Source organism: Genypterus blacodes, unplaced genomic scaffold, assembly GCF_046128005.1.
Source record: "Genypterus blacodes isolate CSIRO-AG114 ecotype Tasmania unplaced genomic scaffold, CSIRO-AGI_Gbla_v1 ptg000052l_1, whole genome shotgun sequence".
NCBI lineage: Eukaryota > Metazoa > Chordata > Actinopteri > Ophidiiformes > Ophidiidae > Genypterus > Genypterus blacodes.
Window position 1 is genome coordinate 4,407,501 of NW_027466864.1, and position 25,976 is coordinate 4,433,476.

A 25,976-nucleotide genomic window follows, 5' to 3' on the forward strand; every position below is an offset into this window, starting at 1 on the left:
GGCTGCCCTCTCCGTCTTTGCAGTGCGACCCGGGCGAAGCCACCAAGCTGCTGTATGACCTTCTGTACACGGAGCCCATCAAGATCGTCCTGATGCCCGGCTGCAGCGGCGTCTCCACGCTGGTGGCGGAGGCGGCGCGCATGTGGAACCTCATCGTGGTGAGTGGACAGACGTCTTCTTACTTCAGAGACGTTCAAGAGGAAGGATCGTTCCTTACCGCCCAGACTTTCAACTGATTTTCCTCGCGTCTTCGTATTGAATTTGTCATGAATTGCGGCCTTGGCGGAAGCGTCGCCATGGCTACTCCAGCCCTATAGGTGGCAGCGTGTGCATTTCTTAGATACTACTCTCGCAGATCTCAAACTTTCTTTTTAGGGCAAACAAACATCAAAAGACCCAAAACTCTAAATGCAAAGGCTGTCGCTTAGACTCGCTCGGTTCCAAACTCGCTGGCTTCGGGTTTGTAACGAGCGACCTCATCACGAGACGTCGCTCGCCGCCCTGCTGTGATTACGCCCCAGAAGAAGGAGCGTCGCCTCAAATCAGACAGACGGAAGAGAGTTTATTAATAATCTGACCTGCTTACATGTGATTTGTGTGCCATGTTTAAATATGTGACATCTCGCTGTAATTACTGCGACCCCTTCAGGTATTATTACATATTAGCTATTTTAATGAACCTGTGTGTGTGTGTGTGTGTGTGTGTGTGTGTTTCTCTCTTTCTCTGTTGTTACTTTCGTCCTGATATTAGTCGCTGTGATCATTCGCTGCCAGCGGTTCGCATCATCTCTCTTTGTCGCCGTCTCTTCCCTCATGAAAAACTCTTACTCTGTCTCTCTCTCTCTCTCTCTCTCTCTCTCTGTCTCTCTCTCTCGCCCTGGAGCTGCTGGTCTTCTCTGGCTTCCTCCTCCTCCTCCTCCTCCTCCTCCTCCATTCTTCATTTCCGCCTCTCTCCTTCAATTTGAGCAGCCGATTCTCCCCGCTCGCACAAAGGAATCCGTCTCTTCTTCGCTCCGCGCCGCCACTGGCACAACCTCCCGACCCTGCACGCTCAATTATTTCCGTCCGCGTTCCGCCTGCGGGAGCCTCCGCCGCACGGCAAACGGGCGCACGAGGAGCGCGGGGAAGGCGACACGCAGCCTCTCCGTTTCCTGGACGCCATTCAAGGGGGGGGGCTCTCGAAATTTCATCCCCCCCTCCCCCTCGTCTTCCTCACTGAACACATTCTTAACCGCAGCTTGGCATTGATCTGCTGCTACAAGCCAGAACAGACAGAGTGAGAGATTTAGTTTGCCAGCGTTTGTAAGAGAATCAGTGTGAAACTTTGCCGGCCTCCTGCCAGGAGCGTCTGCAGCTCATCTGCCTGCTTCAGCTCCGCTCCTGTTTCTGCCCCGGCTGCTTCCTCTGCTTCATCTCAGGAGCTGAGGAGCTGAGGTCATTCTGAAAACTCACATCCAATTTGATGATGGGATTATACCTCCGCCAGGGCAGCAGAGGCTGTACTTATGCAAACATGTAAACATGATGACATCACTACTGAAGTATGAGGCTGTGATCTTCCTCCTTCTCCTCTTCCTCCTTTTTCTCCTCTTACTCCCCCTCCTCTTCCTCTTCTTTCTTCTCTTCCTCCCCCCTCCTTTTCTTCCTGCTCCTCCTCCTCTTTCTACTCTTCATGCCCCTCTTCTTCCTCCTCTTTCTCCTCTTCTTCCTCTTCCTCTTCCTCCTCTTCTTCCTGCTCCTTCTCCTCTTTCTACTCTTCCTGCCCCTCTTCTTCCTCTTCCTCCTCCCTTCCCCCTCCTCTTCCTCCTCCCTCCTCCCCTTCCTCCCCCTCTCCCTCTCCCACCTCCTCTTCCTCGCACTAAGATTAGGCAACAAGTCATAAACATGTGCCAAGCAGACTCTTCCACTGCACATGTATGTGTGTGTGTGTGTGTGTGTGTGTTGTATTTGCATCTCTGCAGTCGTCTCTACGTTCTCTGCCTTCATCCTTTAGCTGCTCTGTGAAAATGTAAATCCTCTTCAGAATAATGTAAAGTAGATATACGGTGTGTGTGTGTGGGTGTGTGTGTGTGTGTGTGTGTGTGTGTGTGTGTGTGTGTCTGTGTGTGTGTGTGTGTGTGTGTGTTGGCGAGCACAAACATCTGCATTGGAAGAATAAAAACGTCACGCAAACGCTGCCGATTTTCACATGGAGCCAGAAAATGCAAAACGTTGTAATCCTCCGTGTGATGTAAGGTACAAGTGTTCACCTTCATCCAGCCCGTCTTCATCGCATTGCCTAATCTATCGCCGTAGATCAGCCGCCATATTCCTCGCCGTACACGCAGAGGCCGTACACGCAGACGGCGTACACGCAGAGCCCAGCTGGGCGGCGTGGAGCAGAACGGGCCACGCCTGTCTGTCACGGCTCCCCGTACGCCAGGTTTGTCGTTTTAAAGGAAACCTCTTTAGGATTTTACCGTCAGATGTTTCCGTCAAAGCGTTTGTGGGATGAATATTCATCCCCGTTTCCGTGCCGCCCTGCTCCGGGGGGGAGGGCCTCCTCGGAAATCAAGCGGTATGGGACGGAATGAAAGAAACGGGTACGAGCGTCGGTAACGACAATTAGATGTTGGGGTTTTTGTTTCTTCTTTCCTCCTTTCATCGCAATTTCCCGGCAATTTATTCATGAGAGAATCCCGCCTGTGCGAGTTCATCCACACGCCTCACGAGCCAGAGGGGAGGCGGAGGGAGGGCCAAGTGGGACCTCTGCTCCTGTGTCTCTCTGCCTCCTCTTCCTCTTCTTCTCTTCCCTCCGTCTTTGGGCATCAAAGGGGAGGAACAACAGAGTGCTGATCTGAATGCATTTTCATTGACTCTCTCTCTCTATCTCTCCCTCTCTCTCTCTCTCTCCCTCTCTCTCTCCCTCTCCCTCTCTCTCTCCCCTCTTCTCTCTCTCTTCCCCTCTGTCCCCCCCCTCCGTCTCTCCGTCCCTCAGCTGTCCTATGGTTCCAGCTCTCCCGCTCTGTCCAACCGCCAGCGCTTCCCCACCTTCTTCCGCACTCACCCGTCGGCCACGCTCCATAACCCCACCCGGGTGCAGCTGTTCCAGAAGTGGAAGTGGACGCGCATCGCCACCATCCAGCAGACCACCGAAGTCTTCACCTCGGTCAGTCGCTCCTCTTCATCGCCTCCCTGTCTGTCTGTCTCTCACTGTCCCTTCTTCCTCCTTTTTGGTTTCTTCACCTTTGACTCACTTTTGTTGCCATTGAAGCGGCCCAGCCCCCCGTGTGTGTGTGTGTGTGTGTGTGTGTGTGTGTGTGTGTGTGTGTGTGTGTGTGTGTGTGTGTGTGTGTGTGTTTGTGTGTTTGTGTGTGTGTGATTGATGGAGGACTTTTTGAAGTCATTTGTTGTCATATTGCTTGTGTGTGTGTGTGTGTGTGTATTGATCAGTCTCTGACCATTGTCTCTAGGTGGATGTGCTGTCACTCAGGTTAATGTTTCTCCTCTCACATTCTTCTCCTTCTTGTCGTTCGCCCCACAGTCACTCTCTCTCTCTCTCTCTCTCTCTCTCTCTCTCTCTCTCGCTGGTCTGGCCGGTTTACCTGCGACCACTTTCATAAACACACACACAGCTTATTTATGTTTTTGCTTTGTCTATTTCCCGCTGGAATATCTCTCTCTCTCTCTCTCTCTCTCTCCCCCCCCCCCCCCCCCCCTCTCTCTTTCCCTATCCCTCTCCCTCTCCTTGCCTTTCATCTCACAGACTCTGGACGACCTGGAGCAGAGGACGAAGGAGGCGGGCATCGAGATCAGCGTTCGCCAGAGCTTCCTCACCGACCCTGCTGTCGCTGTCAAGAACCTCAAGGTGCTTTGATTAAAAATTCACCTCAGCTGTTGGTCGCCCCCCCTCTCTGCCCCCCCCCCCCCCCCCCCCCCCCCCCCTCGCTCACAGCTGCGCGCAAACACCATTAGCATAGAAGCGATTTGATAGAGGAAATTAATGCGCCATGCTAATTAGCAGCTCCTGAACAGCGCTACGTGGCGTCCTGTGAAGCAGCAGGAGCTCCGGCGCATCAGGCTGTGAAATCTTAAAGTTCCATTATTGCCGCCGATCTAACAAAGCAATCCTCCTCTTCTTCCTCCCCCTCCTCTTCCTCCTCTGCCTTGTTTTTTTTTGTCCGACGCAGCGGCAGGACGCCAGGATCATCGTGGGGCTGTTTTACGAGACCGAAGCCAGGAAGGTGTTCTGTGAGGTGAGTCCAGTTTCCCGCTCCATTGATCCCCAAAGGCTGAAGCTGACCGGCTATTAGAGGAAACGGAGCTCTGCAGTGAGCTGTGTGAACGAGTCTTCTTGTTTGGCAGCGATACAATACACGCCTCTCGCACGCTTCCAGGGCAGAATTCTCCTCATGCTTATTCATCGACCCTCCCGCTCTCCCCCTCCTCCCCCCGCTCTCCCCCTCCTCCCCCCTCTCTCCCCCTCCTCCCCCCTCTCTCCCCCTCCTCTCTCCTCCTCTCTGCAGGTGTTCAAGGAGAAGCTCTACGGGAAGAAGTACGTGTGGTTCCTGATCGGCTGGTACGCAGACAACTGGTTCAAGATCAAAGACCCGGCCATCAACTGCACGGTGGAGAACATGACGGAGGCGGTGGAGGGACACGTTACCACGGAGATCGTCATGTTGAACCCAGAGACGGTCCGCGGCGTCTCTAACCTGGTGAGGGGGCGGGGCAACACGCCGGCAGATGAGACGTTTGTGTTACAGAGACGAGCGAGGGAAACGTCTGAGAGCTCAAACAGAATGATGTCATCGTTAGAATGAAACAGGGAGGGGAGGGTGCTGTGACCTCTGTGACCTCTCTTTGGATTTCCCTGCGATATCGTTTGTTTCTGACCTCTTGGCTCAGAATCTTATCTGATCACTTCCCATATTGGGATCAATACTGGGGCTGTGATCCAGCGTTTGGTCTTCAGCAGAGAAAGTCTGTGGTTGATGAACTATTGAGGCATCAGACGACTCATCACACTGTGATCAGCACCAAAGACATTGGTGATTCTATTGCTGATCATTGCATCTGCTGATAATAAGAACTTAGATATTGATCCTGGTGTGTGATGTCGTTACATTAGCCACCATATTGTTTCTGGAAAAGCGAGTGAGCGTTTGTCACGGGAGCAAACATCGCGTTCACGTCGCCCCTCCCTCTCATTTCACCCTTTTCTTTGCTATCGGAGTCTCCAGTGTTCCCATTCACCTCGCTGTCCTCGTTCTCCTCCTCTCTCCCATTGTCCGACCTCCACTGACCTTCAGATCCTCCCTTCTTACTGCCTTTTTCCTTTCCTCTCCTACTCCCCCCCCCTCCCGGTCCCTCCTCTCCTCTTTTCCCTCCTCCTTCACCATCCCCCCCCCCCCCACACACACACACACACTCCCCCCCTCACACCTCATCAGCAGCTGTTGTTTATATTCCTGTAACACCTGCCTGCTACCTGCTGATTTAGCCGCCGATGTGCCGCTCAGCAGGCGAGAAGAATTTACAAGTCAGAACTCCTGCTCAGCGTCCGTGGGCTCAAACTGTACGTCCCTAGTTTTCACTCATGCAGCGGCGGGGTGAAGCACATTGTCAGCTAGTTTTTCGGGAGGCGGCGGCGGTGGCAGCAGGTTTTAAAGGGAAAACGCCAAGCTGGAATTCCAATGAGACGAATTCAACCAAAGTGAATTGGATGTTTGTGTGTGTGTGTGTGTGTGTGTGTGTCACGCTCTTGACAGCTTCCAGTTACAGATGGGTTACAGGTTATTGATGGCAGAAGCAGTCGCGGTGTTGCGTAACTGTGTCCCTGTGAGACTGTGCAGCGCTTCAATCGATCACTTAAACTCTTATCAATTGTCAATCCGGAGGAAGGAAAGCTGTAGTTTGAGTCCGTTTAGTTGTGATCGGTCACAGCAGAACCCCAGCTGAGCTCGTTAGGGCTTGAAAACGCCCAATCAGACGTTTGAAACAGAGCAGAGCCGGAGCGGCGGAACTCTCCCGGGTCTCAATCTCAAACAAAAACGCGACGGCGGCTCAATTCCCAGAGTTTCACTGCTGCTGAGCGCCGAAGTCGGCCGTCCAAATATTTTACTAAGTGAACTGAACCAACACGTCGTGTGTTGATCTGGGGATTGATGGTAAACCGCATGATTAACACGAATTGACAGAATCAAACAGTCCCACCTCGCCAACACGTCTGCAGGATCACAAACACGCTGTACTTGCTCATGGGCACATCGACATGCTGCAGAGGCTGTGTGCTGCGTTTTGATCTCCTCCTTTTAGAGGGGAAGATAGATCAGGGTGTCACCAATAAACGCTTGAAACGCCACATCAAACAGAAGAAGAGTCCAGTCGCTCCACCAAACCAAATGTCAGGCTGGAATAAAAGAGCAAATCTATTTTCTGTGGCCGTTCTTATTTCAAACCCTTCCTTCCCTCCGTATCGCTCCTGAACGCCTCCCCCGCCCAGATTCACCTGCAGGTCACAGCTCAGGAGCCACGAAACGGTTTTACAACCTTCATCAACGTCACTTGATTCGCACTTGACGTACACTTGATGTTATCCCCTTTAGAGTCAAGCAGGTGAGGAGCGGCTCGTCTCGGCGATGTAGAGACGAGGAAGAAGGGAAGAGCTCGGTCCTTTCACCTCACTTGTCTCTGCTGTACAATATAAAAATAGCTGCAGATCTTAAGCTGGGTTCTGTCTTTACTCTGCAGCTTTGCATGCTGATCAGCCCCTGAAGTCTCACTAAACCTTCTCTCCTCCGCTCAGACTTCGCAGGAGTTCCTCGCCGCCTTGATGTCGCGGCTGGGCGGGACCAAGCCGGAGGAGACGGGCGGCTTCCAGGAGGCCCCGCTGGCGTACGACGCCGTGTGGGCTCTGGCTCTCGCCCTCAACAAGACGGTGGCTCCGCTGAAGGCCAAGGGGCGACACCTGGAGGAGTTCAACTACAACAACCACGACATCACCTCCGAGATCTACCGGGCCCTCAACACCAGCTCCTTCGAGGGCGTTTCAGTGAGTGTGTGAGGGGAGAAGCCTCCATTTATACTGCAGAGCTTAATGAGATGTGAAAGGTTCTGTCGGGACGGCGTCACGTCCGTCGCCTCCTTCAGGCATGGTCGCGGCGGCGGCGGCTGTAGATGCCGGTGATTCAGGAGGTTGAACTTCTTCTGCTGACGCTCACATTTCCAGCCTGTGTGTGTGTGTGTGTGTGTGTGTGTGCAGAGGCCCAGAATGCCAAATGCAAATGTAAATCAGAGTGATGCGAGGCAACAAATGAAGAATAAAGTGTTTATCACGTAGCCGGCGATGCGGCACAGGACGCCGCGCTCAGCAGAAATGAGACTTTGTTTGGCTTTTTTACCGCCACGGAAAAAAGTTCTCCATGGTGTGTAAACTGCTGTGAATAATGAATTATATCTTTATCAATTAGAGGCCAGTGAGAGCAGATTAGAGGCTCGCAAGACATTCAGTGCAGGACAGGAAACCTGCCTGGAGAGTGTTTACTGCTTTATTAGTCGCTTTACGGCGTCTGTGGCCCTGTGACGCTACAGCATACATGTGTTTACAGCGTTCAGCCCAACGCAGGAAACAACGTGAGATAGACGTGTCATACATGTGTGTAAGGTTCTACACAACTGTTTACATCCACTGGTCAATGTTTTGGGCCAGAGTTTCATCCCAGAGGTGTGGGACAGTCGCTCTGGACGCTCAGAGGGTAGCAAGAAAGAGAGAGAGCGAGACAAGAACGAGTGAAGGAGAGAGAGAGAGAGAGAGAGAGAGAGAGAGAGAGAGAGAGAGAGAGAGAGAGATGTTTGCATTCTGTTTCCTTCTCGTTCGTTCACTGTGACTTGTGACTTGTGACTCGGTCCCCTCTGTGCTCCAGAGCGATGACGTCACAAACAGCTGACAGCAGTAATGGCGCCTCACTCACTGTGTACTAACAGTGAAGTAACGTGTGTGTGTGTGTGTGTGTGTGTGTGTGTCAGGGCCAGGTGGTGTTTGATGCCCAGGGATCCAGGATGGCAATGACTCTCATCGAACAGCTGCAAGGTAAAGACTGTCTGTCTGTCTGTCTGTCTGTCTGTCTGTCTCTCGCACACACACACACACACCCCCTCTCTCACTCCCTCTCCCTCTCCCTCTTCCTCTCCCTCTCACTCTCTCTCTCTCACTCACCCTCTCTCTCTCTCCGTCTCTCTCACTCTGTCTCTCCCTCTCACTCCCGCTCTCCCTCTCCCTCTATCTCCCTCTCTCTCTCTCTCCCTCCCTCTCACTCCCGCTCTCCCTCTCACTCTCCCTCTCTTTCCCTCTCCCTCTCACAAACACCGTGAGCGTTCCAGACCCTATCGATCCCGGCTCTCCGCCCGTTCCAGCCTCTTGTTCAGCTGTCGGCTCGGCGGCCCGATCGGTTCTCGGATGTCCAATAATTGCAGGCGCCGATGTCGCCGGGCGTAGAAACGTGTCGACTCCGAGCTTCATTGTAATTGGGAGCAAGCGTTTGGTTTTAAGCCGCTCCTGCAAATGGCTTCCTATTTGTCAGCGGTGACTTAATGAGTTTCCCTGCGCAGGAAAAAGTTGAGGATTATTCCCTCCCTCCCTCTCTTCTCTTTGCCGTCCCTTTAGAATCCCTCCCCCCCCTCGCTCTGTCTCATATTTCCCGTCGTAGCGTCGAGGTAATTTGACATCCACGACTTGAATCCTTAAATCACTTTGGGAGCTGATCAGTATTCCGGGTCAAGCTGCTTCTCCTTCTCTCTTCTTCTTCTCTTTGCTGCTCCTTTGTTTGTTTCCTTTTCTCAGCCCTCACTTCCTCCTTTGTGTTGTTTTTCCGTACGATGCATTAATATGATATAGAATGGTGGAATGTCGGATACGTGAATATAAACGCTGCAACGCATGAGAGAGATCGTCACAAACACCACAGGAGGAAATCAATCACCACAGAGATGCTAATTAAGCTTTTTGTCTGTTTTTCTCTTTCAAATATGTTCTCTCCCTCTCACGCTCTCTCTCTCCCTCTCTCTCTCTCTCCCCCTCTCTCTCTCCCTCTCTCTCTATCTGTCTCTCTCCTCTCCCTCCCTCCCTCTCGTTCTCTCGCTCTCTCTCTCTCTCTCCCTCTCCTTCTCCCTCCCTCTCTCTTTCCCTCTCCTTCTCCCTCCCTCTCTCTCTGTCTCTCTCTGCCTCTCTCTCTCTCTCTCTCTCTCTCTCTCACTCTCCCTCCGTCTCCCTCCTTCTCTCTCTCCCCCTCTCTTCATCTTCTTCGTCTTTCATCCTCAAACATCCAGGTGGCAGTTACAAGAAGATCGGTTACTATGACAGCTCTCAGAAGAACCTCTCCTGGTTTGGGAACGATGTCTGGATAGGTAAGATGGACTTCCTGCTCTCTCTGACTTCAGCCCTCCCCCGTTTGCTTCATTTAGAGCCTCTCACTTTCTGGGTCGCTGCGGAATCATGACGGATTTTCCCCTCAACCGCTAATTTGGTTAGAGCTAGTCATTAAAGACAGCGCTGTCACGCACAGTGAGTTACTGACACAGCCTCCGTCCCGCACGTGTGAAAGGCCTCAGCAGACACGCCGCCATGGAGACTCTGCTCTGACATCATCCCTCTATGTGGAGGAAGCGTCGTGAAAAGCCATTACACTTGATTTGCTTCAGCGCCGAGACAAATCCTTCGTTTGTTTACCGGCCCGTCCGTCTCCGGAGAGGTGACACACTTGTGCCTGGACCGAGCGAGCCACCAATCAATTGTGCACGCCGCAGGGACCCGCGGAGAGCCGGGTGCTTTTTTTTTTAAGGCTTTTAAGGAAATGAGCCGGCGCCGAGGCTTAACTGAACTCAGGAGCAAACGCCGATTTCCAGGTCAACATCTGTGACGATGGGGGGCGGGGTTTAGGTGTGTGTGTGTGTGTGTGTGTGTGTGTGTGTGTGTGTGTGTGTGTGTGTGTGTGTGTGTGTGTGTGTGACCCTGTTTGCAAGAAGGAATGGCGTCCTCCTGTCCTTGGTCCAGTGTGGTGCTGCTCTGTGGTGTGACTGATGGAAACCTGCTGAAGTGAAACAGGTCTGTGCGTCTGTGGCGCTCATCACTCGGGCCGCTTGTAATCAGATTCGGATCATGTCTGGCAGGTTGATGGCTGTTGGGGGTCACGACCTTTGCTGTCGTGTTGGTTTCGTTCAGGCTGGAGGTGATGTTGTACATTTATAACAGTCTAACTTTTGAACCGTGAGTCGTTCCCTTCTCCCTGAATCCCTCGTCGTCGGGCCTCGCCATCCACATAGGCCACGCCCACTTGCACCTGACCATTTTGGCTGAATTGTCACAGATTTGTACACTGCTGAACATCTGGACCAAGCTGGATGAAAGTCAACTCATTCTTTTTTTATATTTTCTTACAATTCTCACTGAATTTGCCTCCAAAGTGAAGTGGGCGGGGCTTATTCTACAAAACGTGCCATCTGCTGTATCTCATATAAGAGCGGAGGTATGTGTGGTTTTCATTCCTGACTGTGGCGCTCTTACGACAACATTGGCTTCTTAAACTGTCCAAACCTCTGGCGCAGGTGTGGCGTCTCTGTTTGACATTATTTACCAAATAAGGACGCATCCAGGCGGCGTCCACTTGTTGAGAGGACGTGAGTCATTTCCTGCTGTCTGGGGTCGACTCATATAGGGGGAAAGGGGGGTGCGCTCCATTCGCCCCACACTGACAAGGTGGAGTCAGCTTAACTCCACTCCCCCCCCCCCCCTCCCTGTGTTTACCAGGTGCCCCCCCTCCCCTCCCCCCACTGTCTCACTCTCTTCACGGTCGCCCTAACAACCACTTCAGCTCAGCTCTCCTTCTAATCGCTGTGGCAACTGTTATAGAGCTGCGTCTCCATGGCAACACACTGTCCTGATTCCTTGATCAAGGACAGAGGAGGGTGGAAATTGTGCAAACACACTCGCTGAATGGGCCACACACACACACACACACACACACACACACACACACACACACACACACACACACACACACACACACAGTCCTAAGTCCTAAGAAAGGTTATGGCATCATTCCAGTCACATGTCGCCGGGTACAGATTTTTGTGTGACGCCACTGACAAGCATCAAAAGCGAGCATGATTGGCGTCCTGACACTCGCCGACCCAGACGGAGGCGACACACTGACACTTTTAGACAACATCTGACACATCAGCTTCGCACAGAGCTGACACTACGGCTCCCTTTCTATTCTGACATGATCGCACACACACACACACACACACACACTCAATCCCCTTCCTCCCTCTCTCTCTGTCTCTCTCTCTTGCTCTCACACTCACACACACACACACACGTTTATATAAACGCTCGGCTTCACTTCGGAGCAGGCTTGCACTCATGTGTACTCCATGATATACACACTTCATTACATATACACCACACGTAGCCATACGCATAATCTGGAGGTCATTCATACACACACACACACGCGCACACACACACACACACACACACACACACACACACACACACAGAGATCCGCAGGCAGTTCCAGATTTAGACGGACAGTCGGAGCCCCTTGAGTGTAAAGAGACGCTGGCCGTCCATCTGCCCTCCCTGAACTCTCCTCACTCAGGGATTCTGCTGCTTGAACGCCACACATGAAGCATGAATAACGCCGTAGATGTGAGCGCCGCACAGTCGCTCTCACAACCCCAAAGCTCCATCGCTCCATTTACACTGGCAGAAGCTGTTCGACGCAGGTCGCACACGACCGCGTCCCAATTCAGAGTCTCGGGCTTCAGTGTGGCAGCTTGAAAGTCAAGCGATGCGAGGACAGAGTTGAAGCTACGCAGGGTGGAGATGTGCAGCGCGGCGCATTGAGATGATTAGAGACAGCCCTGTCCCGTCCACGCCTCGCAGGCTGACAGTGTCGCCGGCTCTTCTGCTTTTCTGGGAATGAGATTTCCCGGCGTCTCCTGTCCGTCCCTTTAAATCAAGCGACTGCCTGTAATCTCACTAAAAGCTGCGGGACAGGAAGCGAAGCCATTAAACGGGCGTGTGTGTGTTTGAACCTGCAGCATGTTTGTGTGTGTTATTTATGAGGAGGAGAAGATGGGATTAACATTAAAATACCACAGCTTGATTACATTTTTTTGCTATAATATTTGATATTAAAGGATGCAGAGCGTCAGTCAATGTCGCTGTTTGTTTTATATTTCTTACTTTCATACTGTGCAGCCGTGTTTTGTTGCCAGTTCTTTAGTTTCCCCTGCATTTCAGAGCTCCTGTAGAGGATTGGTTGATTGTTTTGTGCTTCAAGACAGAATCCAGTTTTCTGAAACAGGAGTCTTGTGTTCTCCTGCAGTATTATGAGCTCTGTGTTTTATGCAGCGATGCCAATGAGGGGCAGTGAAAATATGAGCCTCAAACCCCTTCTAAACTTTTAAAAGCCTCTTAGAAAGTCCGACGCTGAGCCGTTTCTCCAAAGCTGTTTGTTTGGAGGAGCAGCAGCAGGTGAACGTTAAAGGTTATTACAGCAGCATCGCTCAGCTCCTCGCCTCCAGAAAGACTCAGACCTGCATGCCGCATGTATACGTGTCAGCGCTGATGACTGACATTGCCACAGACTCACTCTCTCTCTCTCTCTCTCTCTCTCTCTCTCTCTCTCTCTCTCTCTCCCTCCCTCTGCCCCTCTGGGTGATGCTCGGCCTCCAGGCGCCGGGCCTCCGGCCGATCGCACGGTCGTGATCGAAGAGTACCGCTTCCTTTCTCAGAAGCTGTTTGCGGCCGTGTCGGTGTTCGCCGGCCTGGGGATCCTGCTCGGCATCGTCTGTCTCACCTTCAACATCTACAACAGCAACGTGCGGTGAGTGCACTCATGTTTTATTATCACAATCGTACGGAGAGAACAACAACATCCGCACACGGAGGAACTCAGCTTCTCTTCTCTGCCTCTCCTTTCCTTTCTCCTCTCCTCTCCTCTTGCTGGCAGCAGTTTGCAGCTCTCTTTACCGCTGTATGACCTTGTTTACTGAAAAGTACAATGAACAGGTTCCTTCTGCTGCAGGAAACACATCAGCGTTTGTGTGCATGAAGCCATGAAAGCGCAGTGAACACTCTGCTTTCATAACATCTGTGACAGTCGCCGGCATTCTCTCGCTGCGTTCGCTTAATTGTTTTCCTTTGTGCTCGTGTTGATTGATTGATTTAATATTTCCTCTGCTTCCTCTCTCTTGGAGGCTTTAGCCATTTACAGAAATATTACCAGCGTGACTTCGTCCTCTGAGGAGGAGTTTGTTTTCGAGAAAAATGAATGAAGTGGAGCGTAGAGATGCACCTGTTCACCGGTTCACCTGTTCACCGGTCTGTGGAGCCGCAGCCGCTCACAAAATGTTGCTATAGTGGAAACGACTTTAATAACATCAAGAACACACTTTAACTGCCAACCGTGGTCCAGCTGCAGGTGTGTGTGTGTGTGCGTGTGCGTGTGTGTGTGTGTGTGTGTGTGTGAGCAGTGATCCGTCTGTGTTTCATGTTTAATTCAGGTGTTTAATGCTGCTGGTGTTGTTAAAGTTTCTGGACTGTGATGTGGGTCATTAGTGGTGTTTGTAATCTAGCAGCTGGCTTTATTGCCACTTTAGCCGGTTTAGCTGCAGACTAAATGCAAACACACTTCCTTACAAATGCCTTTTGATGTAGGATCCCTAAGCTTAATGCGTCTTTGAACCCATTACTGTGTACCGCAGACTTTTTTTGTAAATGTCTGACCTGCATCAAGGTGGTTTAAGGTCCAATAAGTCTCTGAGCTTATGTGGAGGTTTCAGAGGTCCTGGGTCGGTTTGCTCCTTTGGTGAATAGACCACAAGTAATTATTATGGGATGTGTGTGAATGTGTGTGTGTGTGTGTGTGTGTGTGTGTGTGTGTGTGTGTGTGTGTGTGTGTGCTTCTGTGAGAAAAGTGCGGGTAAGGTCCATCTCTCCATCTCTCTCTCTCTCTTTCTCTTTGTTCCTTTAATATTTCAGCTCATGTGTTATTCTGTTCTAACTTGCCGCTCCTTCCTTTAAAATTCTTTTGTAACTCTTTTATTCTTATTGTAAAGGTACTTTACTTTGATTCGTCTTTGAGCTTCTGTATCTTCACACACAGTGTTTTAATTTGATTAGTGCAGCCGCGCCGCTTTATTCAGATCTTAACTAAAGGGAACGATTTCCCAAACTTTGGCTCGTATCTCAAATGTCATGCCACCGAGCAGGGAAATGTGGATGATAAGGAGCTTATGATATCCACAGTAAAGTGTTGTTGCCATGGTAAAATGATATCTCAGTTTAATTATATTAAAGCTGATGTGAGATAGCCTGAGCGCGGCAGCAGAAACAGAATCAATCCACCATGTCTGCCAGATTTACAGGCTTGTTTTGGGCTCCGTCGCTTCACTCGCAATGGAGAGGAGAACTTCAGAGGCCGTTTGTGTGATTTATGTTTCAGCTACATCCAGAACTCGCAGCCCTACCTGAACAACATGACGGCCGTCGGCTGCATGATGGCGCTGGCTGCCGTGTTCCCACTGGGGATCGACGGACTCCACGTCCACAGATCCCAGTTTCCTGTCGTCTGCCAGGTGAGAGAGAGAGAGAGAGAAAGAGATTGGGAACCAGCCCAACAATGAAACATGATACAAAAGCCTAACACACATCTCTCTCTCTCTCCTCTCCCGCCTCAGTTTCGCCTGTGGCTGCTGGGTCTGGGCTTCAGCGTGGCGTACGGCAGCATGTTCACCAAGATCTGGTGGGTCCACACCCTCTTCACTAAGAAGGACGAGAAGAAGGACAAGAAGAAGGTAGGGGAATAGGGGGTTAAGCCTCTCAGAGGTCCTAGATAAAGCAAGAAAAAGAGAGAGAGGGGGGAGGGGGGGCAGCATGTGAGCATGTGTGGCTCCGGCTGATAAAGGAAAGTTCCCCCGATGTTCCAAAGTGTCCGTGGGACCTAAGCTCCTCACAGCCCCGGCTCGGGATCCTTCACACTCTGAGATGGAGCGTGAGCACACAGATGCGTTGGGGCACACGCTGACACAGATACCAGGCTTCACACACGCATACATTCACACACACACATAGCAGACTCAGACATTTGGGCACACGATCACACACACAACCGGCCCCCTGGTGCCAACGTCATCGGCTTTATTTTGTATGCTTGTGTGTGTAAGTAGAGGGAGGGGTCCATATGCATGTGTGTGTGTGTGTGTGTGTGTGTGTGTGTGTGTGTGTGTGTCTAGATAGTGTATCCTGGAGCCAGCAAGATACTGCCAGTCTGTGATGTGTTGTGGGAATTTCTAAGACCCTAATCAGAAGAATAAGAGATTAAGCCATTTATGGAATATTTATGAATATGGATGAGCATTAAAGTTCTGTGCAGAAATCCGACCTTCCGGGGTTTATTATAGGAGCGAGGCACGACGAATCAGGTCGACTTTCAACCCTCTTCATGTCCACAGAAGGGCGATTTGCAGGGGCGTCAGATGTGGAAGGGGAGAGCGAGCAAACCTCCAATCGCTTTCATGCCACTCCAGCGAAAATGTGTCAAAATATGTTTGCTTCTTTTTTTATTGTCGGGGTTGAGCGGCTGCATGGCTGAATAGTTGTTACTGCCTCGGGATGTGCTGGACTAGAAAGAGGTAAACAGGTGGCAGGGTTTACACGGCCACCGCAGCTGTGTGTGTGTGTGTGTGTGTGTGCAGACGCCCTCAAACACACCTACACGCCCACACAGTCATTTGTGAGCGGGTACACACACACACACACACACACACACACAGTCAGGCAGAGGATCCGTGCCCAGCCATCCAGAAATCACGAGGGCGCCTGTTGTTTTATTTGCGCTGCTTGTTTGTCTTTGACTTGTGACGGCCCTGGATTGGCATAACGGCGTCTGTGTGTGTGTATTTGTGTGTGTGTGTGTGTGTGTGCACTCAAACTCCCAGCAGCACCTGGAGCCATGGAAACTCTATGCAACGGTTGGGGTGCTGCTGGCCATCGACTTCCTGTCACTCATGATCTGGCAGATTGTGGATCCTCTGCACATCACAGTGGAGGTAAGAGTGTGAGCGACGGATGAGATCGTCATTGTGCCGCAGTCCATTCTTACAGGCTGCAGACAATCACTACATTTATCTGATGAACACATCAAGTCTGTGGTGCTTATTGTCTTTTTAATGATGTAATGCAGAAAGGAGGGTATGTTGAATGTTGTTAAATTTGACACCAAAAGAGAGACAAACCCATTAAGAGAGAGTACCTAATATGGCCTGTTGTCACTCAGTGTGCACAGCTATAACACATCCGTGCTATAACACATTACATTACATTACGACCATTTGGTAGACGCTTTTATCCAAAGCGACTTACATTACATTACCACCCTTCGCAGAGGGAGGAGCAATTGAGGGTTCGGTGCCTTGCTCAGGGGCACAGCCAAGCGGAAGCTCTACCCACTGAGCTACTACATTACATTACATTACATTACGATCATTTGGCAGACGCTTTTATCCAAAGCGACTTACATTACATTACCACCCTTCGCAGAGGGGGGAGCAATTGAGGGTTCGGTGCCTTGCTCAGGGGTGCCTCGGCAGGGGCTCGAACCGGCAACCCTCCGGTTCCCAAGCGGAAGCTCTAACCACTGGGCTACTACCTCACCACGGTTCTAGAGGGATAATAGAAGTGGATCAATGTCTGTATATGTCTGCATATGTAAAGCACAAGTGAATGACAGAATGAAGACGACGCCCTGGAATGAATCTGTGAGTCTTAAGTGTGAGTGAAGGTGTTCTGGGTGTTTCTGTCTCCTGTGGGACTGAAGCTCCGGCAGCTTCAGGTGTTTTTCTGCTCACGTTGAGTTTCTGCCGTCACTTTGACAGTAACAAGAGCTCAGAATAAGACGTGCGGGGCCGACGGCGGGAGAAGTTACAGTACAGCAGCAGAGATGTAACGAGTCGCTACGTCGCCCGCCGTCGACCCTGCAGTGCCGTTTGCTGACTCAGGGTGGCGCTCTGCTGGGCTGACACAGGAAGGCACAGGGGAGGATGTTTTAGCCTGAACCGTACGCAGCCGCTGCAAAATGCATGTGGGACCACAAACATACTGTCAGAGATAATGAGGCCTGAGGAAAGTGAGCGGGCCAAAGCTGTTGAGCCTCAGTGTGCACAGCGCAGAGTGAATACAGAACAGGAAATACCTACATTTGATATTCATCAAATAACTTTTACTCTGAACGCATTCACTTACAGCTGCCTCATCGTTTCTTACCATCTCCCCCGTCTCTCTCTCTCTCTCTCTCTCTCTCTCTCTCTCTCTCTCTCTCTCTCTCTCTCTCTCTCTCTCTCTCTCTCTCTCTCTCCTCTGCATGCGAGCAGAAGTTCACCAAGGAGGCGCCTAAAGAAGATCTGGATGTTCTGATTCAGCCATTGTTGGAGCACTGCAGCTCAGAGAAGATGAACACGTGGCTCGGTACGTGCCCCCCCAGACACACACACACACACACCCCTTCTATCTCAATCTGTCTCTCTATCACTCCCTCCTGCTCCTATTCTGACTATCACTGTCAAACACATGAACATATGCAGGCACATATGGGAGCACACACACACACACACACACACACACAAACACACACACACACACATGTCACCGCCATTCACTCTGAATTAAACAGGTCTCATCTCACACACACACACACACACACACACACACACACACACACACACACACACAGCCTACACCACCCCCATACATTTCTCCTCTGTCCTCTCTCCCTGTTTGCTTCTCTCTGTCTCTGTCTGTCTGTCTGTCTGTCTGTCTGTCTCTCTCTCTCTCTCTCTCTCTGCTGTCTTTCTCTTATGAAAGTATAATGGTGTTGAATTCAAATAATGTGGGTCACAAACTGGGCCACTGCCCCGTAGCGTTTCCTCTCCTCTGAGGAGGGAAGATAGTGGATTAATATCAGGCGGCATAGAGAAACAATGGACGCTCTGATGATGTGTCATCCTCCCGTCTTCCTCCCTCTTCTTCTCTGCTCATATTGGCTTCCCCTGATATGTTTTCCCCTCTCTGCTCTCCTCAGCAGCGTTCGGTCCCCTCACCTTTTTTTTTTGTATTTTGCCCATTGAGCCGTTTCGTCACAGCCAGAGTCCCCCCTCATGCACCGTTCCCCTAAATGTGCTCTATTAAACCCCCCGTATTAAAGCACTATTTATTTATCCTTGATGATAGAATGTGGCTTCTAGACGGCGAGTAGCGACACAGCTGGCTGCTAGAAAGAGACGGAATCCATCTTTGAATTGCCTCTCCCAAGGTTTCCTCTCTTTTCCCGTCCATGTGAAGGTTTCGGGGAGCGTTCCTGGTCTCCCTGGGGGGGCTTTGGGCTGGGGAGGGGGAGGAGCCTGTAAAAACCCCTTTGAGACATGAGCCATTACGTGATATGTCGGCGTCGTGCAGATAAACTGGACTTGTCTTGACACAGCATATTTTTTTGGCCGTAATTGTTGTTTTCCTAAGTGTCGCCTTCTTGAATTGAATTTTGACAGTTTTTCAATTGGAAAAAGTAATTTGTTCCTGGCTGTTTGTCGCTCCGGTGCCGCTGTAGATGTGCCGGCTGTGTTACTTGTTAGGATAAGAAAAACAGAAAACACCGTGGCTGAAGTCGATCCACTGACGTAGGAGTAAATACTTACAAAATCTTATTTTTTCCACATTCTTCTGTGCTGGGTGAGCTTTTCCTTCATGTTTCTGGGCTCCATTCAACCTTGAATCTGGAATGACGGAAACAAAACGATGAACCAGTTGCAATCACAGCTCCCGTTTTAGCTGCACACCTATGAAAGGACTTTGTATTTTCTACTCCTTTTTGTAAATGAGCTGTAAATCTCAATCCTTCCACACACGCAAGCTGCTCAAGTCCCCAAATGAGTCCAAACACCTCCAGTAGGGAAAAGCCTCTTTTGAACTGGATCACTCATGTGCTCCCTCCTCATTAGCTACAACACTCGCTGGCCTAATTATGAGGTCCCGTGCAGACTTACAGCAGCTCCTGCCCCTGCGAAGTCAATATAATACTCACCGCTGTTGATTATGTAATTCATTTATTCTTGATGGCTTTGTTTTGATATTTGATGTTTTATCATATGTAACTCCCTCGCTCAGATTAATGATGATGTTCAGAAGAAGAGTCACAGCAGCAGCGGCAGGATGAGAGGAGCAGACGAGAAAAAGAAAAGTTCAGATATTTTAGAGAAAATACAAAACCGAGCTCATAAATGTCGGTGGATCTGAATAAGCACCTGGATGATCCCGTAGGGGGGAAGTCCTGTATCATCATTTAAATACTAAATAAAGTGCTGCATAATGTGAGGTTTCATAGCCTAAACAAATGCTTTTACATTTCGTTCAGAGAGATGTAAAATCAGAGAGGCTTTATTGATGAGATTCACTCTTTACTTCATTTGTTTCCCACTTTTTCCCACTCTCTAGTGGCTAAACGTGTATTATCCACTTCATTCAATATGCATAATGTAATAACTGTTGCCTTGATAAGAAATAATGAGATAAATCAATTCTGAGAACCTTCTGCTGTGTAACTGTGACGGAGCTAAACGTCTAATTGCATGATTCTAATCACAGTATATTGATTACATAGGCGCTTTACTTTATTGCTTTGATTGCTTTATTACACACGTCTCAATCTGGCGTGTTACGGTGAGATGTTCATCCACATACACACGCCTGCTCGTCCCCTCACTAACTCTCCTCTCTCTCTCTCTCTCTCTCTCTCTCTGTGTGTGTGTTGTCTCTAGGTGTGGTGTACGGCTACAAGGGCCTGCTGCTGCTGTTGGGCATATTTCTGGCTTACGAGACAAAATCCGTCTCCACCGAAAAGATCAATGACCATCGGGCGGTGGGGATGGCGATTTACAACGTGGCTGTGAGTCCAAAAAAAAAGAAAGAAAGAGCCTGAACTGTTTCTGGGCTCCGCCGTCTGCTTTCACACCTTCTCCCCTGGAAGCTGTGTAACAGTAAAGGGCCGATAAGCTCTATTTATACGTCCCCATAGCAGAAAGTGACCACAGTTTATCTGCGGGAGGTTAATCAATGCCAACACCTTGACTGGTCCAGAGCCACTTTCCTGCTCGGGCTTGTTTTCTTATAAGTGACCAGCGTTTGAAGACATTTGAGCTGCAAAGGCTTAAAAGCTCGCTTGCCTTCAGGGCTAAGTCGCTGCATTTCCTGGCCTTTTGCTGATAAAATATTTGAGTGCATTGATTTCCTAACGCGCCTTTAACTCCACTGTGCTGGATCTTTTTCTTATTTTTTGTGGATAAGGGGCTAAATGTGACAGGTTTTGTGGTTTTGGTTGAGTTGAGATGTTTCCAGTGGAGCGTAGCAAAGAGTTTCTCTCTGGAGTCGATGTTTCTTATTGATCTCCAGGCATGGCACAGAGAGAAAACAGCAGCCATGGGCCAAACTGTCAACATGTTCCGGAAATCTTCCCTATGGGTTGTTGTAAGGCATTCTGGGAAATGAAGGGAGTGATGCTGGTTTGGTTGTTTGGTTGGACTTATATAAAACAGTCAAGCCTTTTCCACAAATGAGCCTTTTGGTGTTGTTCTCCACTAAGCAGATCCCCTGATGCATCTCCATCCACAGTCTTCCCGCCGCCAACACTCGCTCCATCATGCAGTTAGACAGTAATTGCCCCTCTGACGCAGCCAGACCGGCAGCCGTTCCTCACACCTCTGCTGTACTTCCTCTGAATGGGGCTTCCCGGTGAAATAAACGTTAGAGCAAAACGAATAAAAGTGAATAAAGCACACAGCAAAACTTTAACACAGCCTGCTACTTTTCAGGTTTAGTCGCCGGATGCTGTGCAGCGTGAGGATTATGCGTCGTTACTGATTGTGTTTGTGCAAACGTTCCCATCTCTGTGCTGAAGAACGGTGGTGCATGCAGCTGTTATCCACAAACATCTCTCACTGTTCTGTTAATAGCAAGTGAGTCATTCTAAACACCCGGCGCCCGGGATGCTCGCTCCTCTGAAATAGCTGCCATTACCTTCACTTTGACCACTTTAGACAAACGCTCGCTGCCGTTTTCTGACGCTCTTGACACGGGGGAAGCTCTGGAATTGATGTAAAATGTATGGAGAGGAGCTGTTTGTGCCACTTCTGCTGCTCGGCCGTCAGAACCAGGCAATTTATTTTTATTCATTCCCTTTTTTCTCTTTTTTTAACCCTCAACTGCTAATTGACAAAGTTCCCCCGTGCTTGTCAACATAACCATTAAAAAGCCAGAAGAGGCATCTTAATGAGCATCCAAACATTTATCAGCCATCACTTTGTGGATATGTAATTAGCCGGCGCATTGATCTCCACCCTTCTGCCACGGAAGAGATTCATCATTGATCTGGCTTTCATGATTATTTATCAGACGGCTAAATGAAGCTCGCAGGCTCAGACGGCTTTAATGCAATTGTTTTAGGCGGTGATGTGCGCGGTTGAGTGTTGGGATGATGTCAATAGTTAATGGCGTCTGTCCTTCCTGTTCGCCGGAAGCTCGGGGCCTGATGAGATGACAATGTGGTGATCGTCGGCGCTCTGCTGCCACTTCACTCATGACTTTTTAATGCTGTTTTTCACACCGGAGCTGCTAGGCGGAATGATAAACAGACGCGTAATGCTTTTATGGACGTGATTCTCATCTCCACTCCCCCCCCGCCCCCCTTCCTTCCATCTCTTTACTTTAAACCTCATCTCCTTTTTCTTCTCCTGTGTTCCAATTTCCTCCTGCAGGTGTTGTGCCTGATCACGGCTCCGGTGACTATGATCCTGTCTTCACAGCAGGACGCCTCCTTCGCCTTCGCCTCTCTCGCCGTCGTCTTTTCTGCCTACATCACGCTGGTGGTGCTTTTTGTGCCCAAGGTGCTGTGACTCATGACTGACAACTGAGCACACACACACACACACACACACACACACACACACACACACACACAAACACACGCACACTCTCACACACACAGGAGGCACGCACTAAAAAGCAAAGGTCAAACGCACTGTCTTTCAGGAAATGAGTCCAGCCTCTGGCACATGGAAATTGCAGACCGGCGGAAAATCGTTTTGTTGAGTCTGACAGGTCTGTGTTTACAAAACCTGCGAAAACAGCCGCCGATGTCTGAGCGCTTGTTATTTGCTCCGCTGTGACATGAAATAAAAAGAGAGCGACACCGTCTACACAAGGACAGGTTGCAAATAACACGTATTAGAAATTCACAAGCAAGCGAATCTATCAGATCTGTAATCTGCTGCTGATTCGGCTCACATTCTCTCCCCTCAAAGCGGCGCCCAGTCATTTTTAAACCCTCCTCATTAATCTCTATGCCAATTTTTGACTCACAAATTTAATTTAGCATTTGTATTAGTCAATTGCATCCCATCAGTCACAAATAAATGGATGATTAATTTTTAATTAGTGTTGCACAGGGCGGGGGCGAGTGTGTGTTCTTTTGGTTTTTTACGACACTCATTTGTGCAGAGGAAATGTCACGGTCTCGTCTTGAGACGTTTCACTGAAGTCTAATGAGTGTGAGGAAGAAAAACAGAACGGGTGTCACCACTTATGTTGTTTTATAACGTCCCATTGTGCGTTTCATTGGATACAAGTCTGAACGGCATCTATGCACACAAATGTGCAGCTGCAGGAAAACAATTTGGAAACAATTCCATTTTTGTACTTTTTGCTGATGCCTTACTAATCTGAAATGTCAAAAACAGCTCAAATTAGATCTGAGCAGTAAGAAGGAATCCGTGCCGTTGCTATAGAGATATTTGATACAGCAAGTTGACCTGTTTTTGTTTTAAAAATCATCCATAAACTCAACAGAAGCCATTCTATATAAGAGCGGCAGACGAGCTCGGCTCCTCAGCTGAAAATAACAGGAAATCACTGAGACATCACAGCAGCTTCACCCGCGTTTGATAGACGTGCGATTTTCATCACCGAATATGATGCTGTTAAAAAGGAAAAAATGTAAATATGGACCTCTGGGATTAATGTTTTGAATCCCCCTCAGCAGTGAAAGTCATCTGAAGCCTTGAGACGAGACGTGTGACATGGATTTCACACTTAGGGGGAAACTTTAGAAAGGTGTTCTTATTATTATGAACACAGTGTGTCAGCGTTGACGCGGATTAGTGCTGGAAGCTTAATTAATGTCTAAATTAGGCAACTTTCACATCACAACAGCTGTATTTCTAATCATCTTTTAACAAGAAGCGCATAAACGGCCCATAGGGGAATTTAACAAGTCACTAACAGGAACCAGACATGGATAGAAAAAGTGTGTTAACAACAAAGAAGTTGTTGTTAGCTCGTTCATGAGACAAACTGGGAAAATCATTTCAAAATAAATGTTTATAATGTAACATCTGTCTCCATGTATCCTCTGGTCTCACTCAGGTTCAATCAGATGATGGCGCGTCATCATTACAAGCATTTGAAGTTGTTTTACGTCTGTATTCCATGTTTTTGTCTGAAGATACGTCAGATGTTACCTCAGAAAAGCAACAGTCTCAATGTTGCCCAGAAGAGCCGCAAACCAAATCAGCCTGAGCTCTATTTAGAAGAACAAATGACGGCGTGTGTGTGTGTGTGTGTGTGTGTGTGTGTGTATGTATGACTGTCTGAGCCCCCAGCTGTGTCCCTGCCTGTCCCATCATTACTGACTTCCTGTTTCTGTGGCGCTCCAGATGCGGAGGCTCATCACCCGCGGCGAGTGGCAGTCGGAGCAGCAGGACACGCTGAAGACCGGATCGTCCACCAACAACAACGACGAGGAGAAGTCCAGGCAGCTGGAGCGAGAGAACCGGGAGCTGCAGAAGATCATCCAGGAGGTAAAGACGCCATCACAGGCCGCAAGACGAGTCTGGACACCATACGTACACACGGACAGAGACATAGGAGACCATGAGACGTACTACACATAAATACACACTAGAACTTGAACACTTGGACATTAACGAGTAACTGAGCTACTAACTTCACTACTTTTTCAGTAGCTTGATAGTTGCTCAGCAATTTTCAAAACATTGTAGCTTCTCCAGGCCCTTAGTGGGTAGCTGTCCCAGCATGCATCACCCTTCCTGGTCACCCGGATTAGCTTTTAGCTTAGCTTTTAGCCTAGCTTTTCACATCATGTTTTGACGATTCTTCTGGTTATTTTCTCGGCAGAATGTTTACTTATGCTTCTCAAAGTAGCTTCAGTGTTATAAGCTACTTCTGACTCGGTTGTTCAAAGTCTGAATATCCATGTTGTGACAAACGTCTAAAACAATCATGGCTGCCATCCGCTGAGCAGCATTTTGTGAAGTTTGAAGCAAAACAAGATGTTTAAACTTTCAAAATAACTCTTTTTTATTAAAGAAATCTTTATTTCAATCTTTATTGATCTTGATTTCCGCTCCCTTTGTTTTCATTCTGCTTCATTTATTTTCCTATTATTCATTTTGTTTGTCTCTGATAAACTTGTTTTGGTGTTTTATCAGTCAGAAAACAGATAAAGTTCTTCTGCCTAATTAAAAAGAAAAAACTTTCTTTTGACAAACTCTCTGTTCTGTGTTTGTGTGTCTGCAGAAGGAGGAGAGAGTATCAGCGCTGCGTAACCAGCTGGCTGAGCGTCAGGCCCTCCGCAACCGGCGCCGTCCCTCAAGCGGCCAGAACCAGAACCACAACGCCCCGCCGCCGTCATCCCAGCAAGACCCCAAGTCCCTGCTGCCCCCGCCCGGCTACCCCAACCCCACCACGGACAATCACGCCCTGCCGCCTTCCTTCTCCAACTCCTCCAACCTCTACCCGGCGGACAGCAAGATGAGCCGCAACCACTGTCACAACAGCCAGATCCCATTGCTGTATAAATAGGTAACGCACGGGACGAGGGGAGGGAGGGGGGAGGGGGAAGGGGGGGGGGCACAAGGCGCACACGGGGGACACGGACACACGGACACACAAAGACACACTGTGACTTTCACTTGTTTGAGGCGACCAGCACGGCGGCGTACTGACACCGTTTTCTTCGCTACGAAAGCGGAAGCACAAATAAAACACGAGTCTGAGAGTCCAAGTCACCACGGCGACGTCCATCTCCACGGTTCTGATCTCACTGCGTCCAAACCCAGATAAGAGGCACTTGTGTGACCTTCACAAAGGTCGACGGAGCCGACCAGTCTCTGAATCCTTCCTCTCCCTCACTCCTTATCTCGGCCCGTTGTGGAGACGTGTCATGGGTCCTAAAAGCAAAAGTTTATGTGCGTCTTTGCTATTTTGTCTCCACCTTTTGTCTCTGGAGTTCGTTGACTAGACAAGCACATACAGTAGTGATTTATAGTGTTATTCTGTAGTATCTGATCTGTTTTGTCACTGAGTTGTTGTTAACTATTTGTTCACCTTTGAGGAGAGTCGTGGAAGCTTCGTTGTGGAACCAAGGGACAAAGCAATGTACAGTTTTTCCAATATTTTCTCACGTGTGTGGAATACTGAATAAGTCACTGAAATGTGATAACGTGCATTAATAAATAGCCATAATCTTGAAGGGCAAAGGTCGGCATGTACTGTCTGATTGTTTGTTGTAAGGACTGTGTATTCAAAACCGAGGCCCTTTGCTGAAGAATGAACTTTCAAATATACGTGAGAACCATTTCAAAGGATATTATCAAAGCTTGCTGATGTTTGAGGATAGTTTTGACATTTAAAGATGATGTTTTATGATGTATTTTCAGAGATATGCGTTCTGTCTCTATAGCAGTACAGTGGTAGCCATCTGATGAATTCCCTCATCCTTGTTGTCCTGCTGCAAAAGACACAAGACTCGCTCCCTCTTTGGTTACACTCAGCGGTGTTGAATAGTTTCGCCAACACTCCCACTTGC

At 49.3% G+C, this 25,976-nt stretch overlaps 1 protein-coding gene across 2 annotated transcripts in view; it reads left to right on the forward strand.

Annotated features, from left to right (window-relative positions):
- Positions 1-24,986, forward strand: part of gabbr1a (gamma-aminobutyric acid (GABA) B receptor, 1a) — a 44,983-nt gene extending 19,997 nt beyond the window's left edge. Inside the window, exons 8-24 of one of the 2 annotated variants that reach the window (XM_076150437.1) lie at positions 24-158; positions 2,978-3,148; positions 3,746-3,847; positions 4,170-4,235; positions 4,506-4,697; positions 6,788-7,033; positions 8,008-8,071; positions 9,307-9,384; positions 12,722-12,872; positions 14,493-14,625; positions 14,728-14,844; positions 15,988-16,098; positions 17,419-17,512; positions 19,855-19,982; positions 21,847-21,975; positions 23,803-23,946; positions 24,686-24,986. In XM_076150437.1, coding sequence (XP_076006552.1) covers positions 24-158; positions 2,978-3,148; positions 3,746-3,847; positions 4,170-4,235; positions 4,506-4,697; positions 6,788-7,033; positions 8,008-8,071; positions 9,307-9,384; positions 12,722-12,872; positions 14,493-14,625; positions 14,728-14,844; positions 15,988-16,098; positions 17,419-17,512; positions 19,855-19,982; positions 21,847-21,975; positions 23,803-23,946; positions 24,686-24,970 — 2,346 coding nt within the window. In that variant the 3' untranslated portion in view covers positions 24,971-24,986. The remainder of the gene's footprint in view (positions 1-23; positions 159-2,977; positions 3,149-3,745; positions 3,848-4,169; positions 4,236-4,505; positions 4,698-6,787; positions 7,034-8,007; positions 8,072-9,306; positions 9,385-12,721; positions 12,873-14,492; positions 14,626-14,727; positions 14,845-15,987; positions 16,099-17,418; positions 17,513-19,854; positions 19,983-21,846; positions 21,976-23,802; positions 23,947-24,685) is intronic. The other variant, XM_076150438.1, reaches the window with a different exon arrangement.
- The last annotated feature ends 990 nt before the right edge of the window (positions 24,987-25,976 follow it).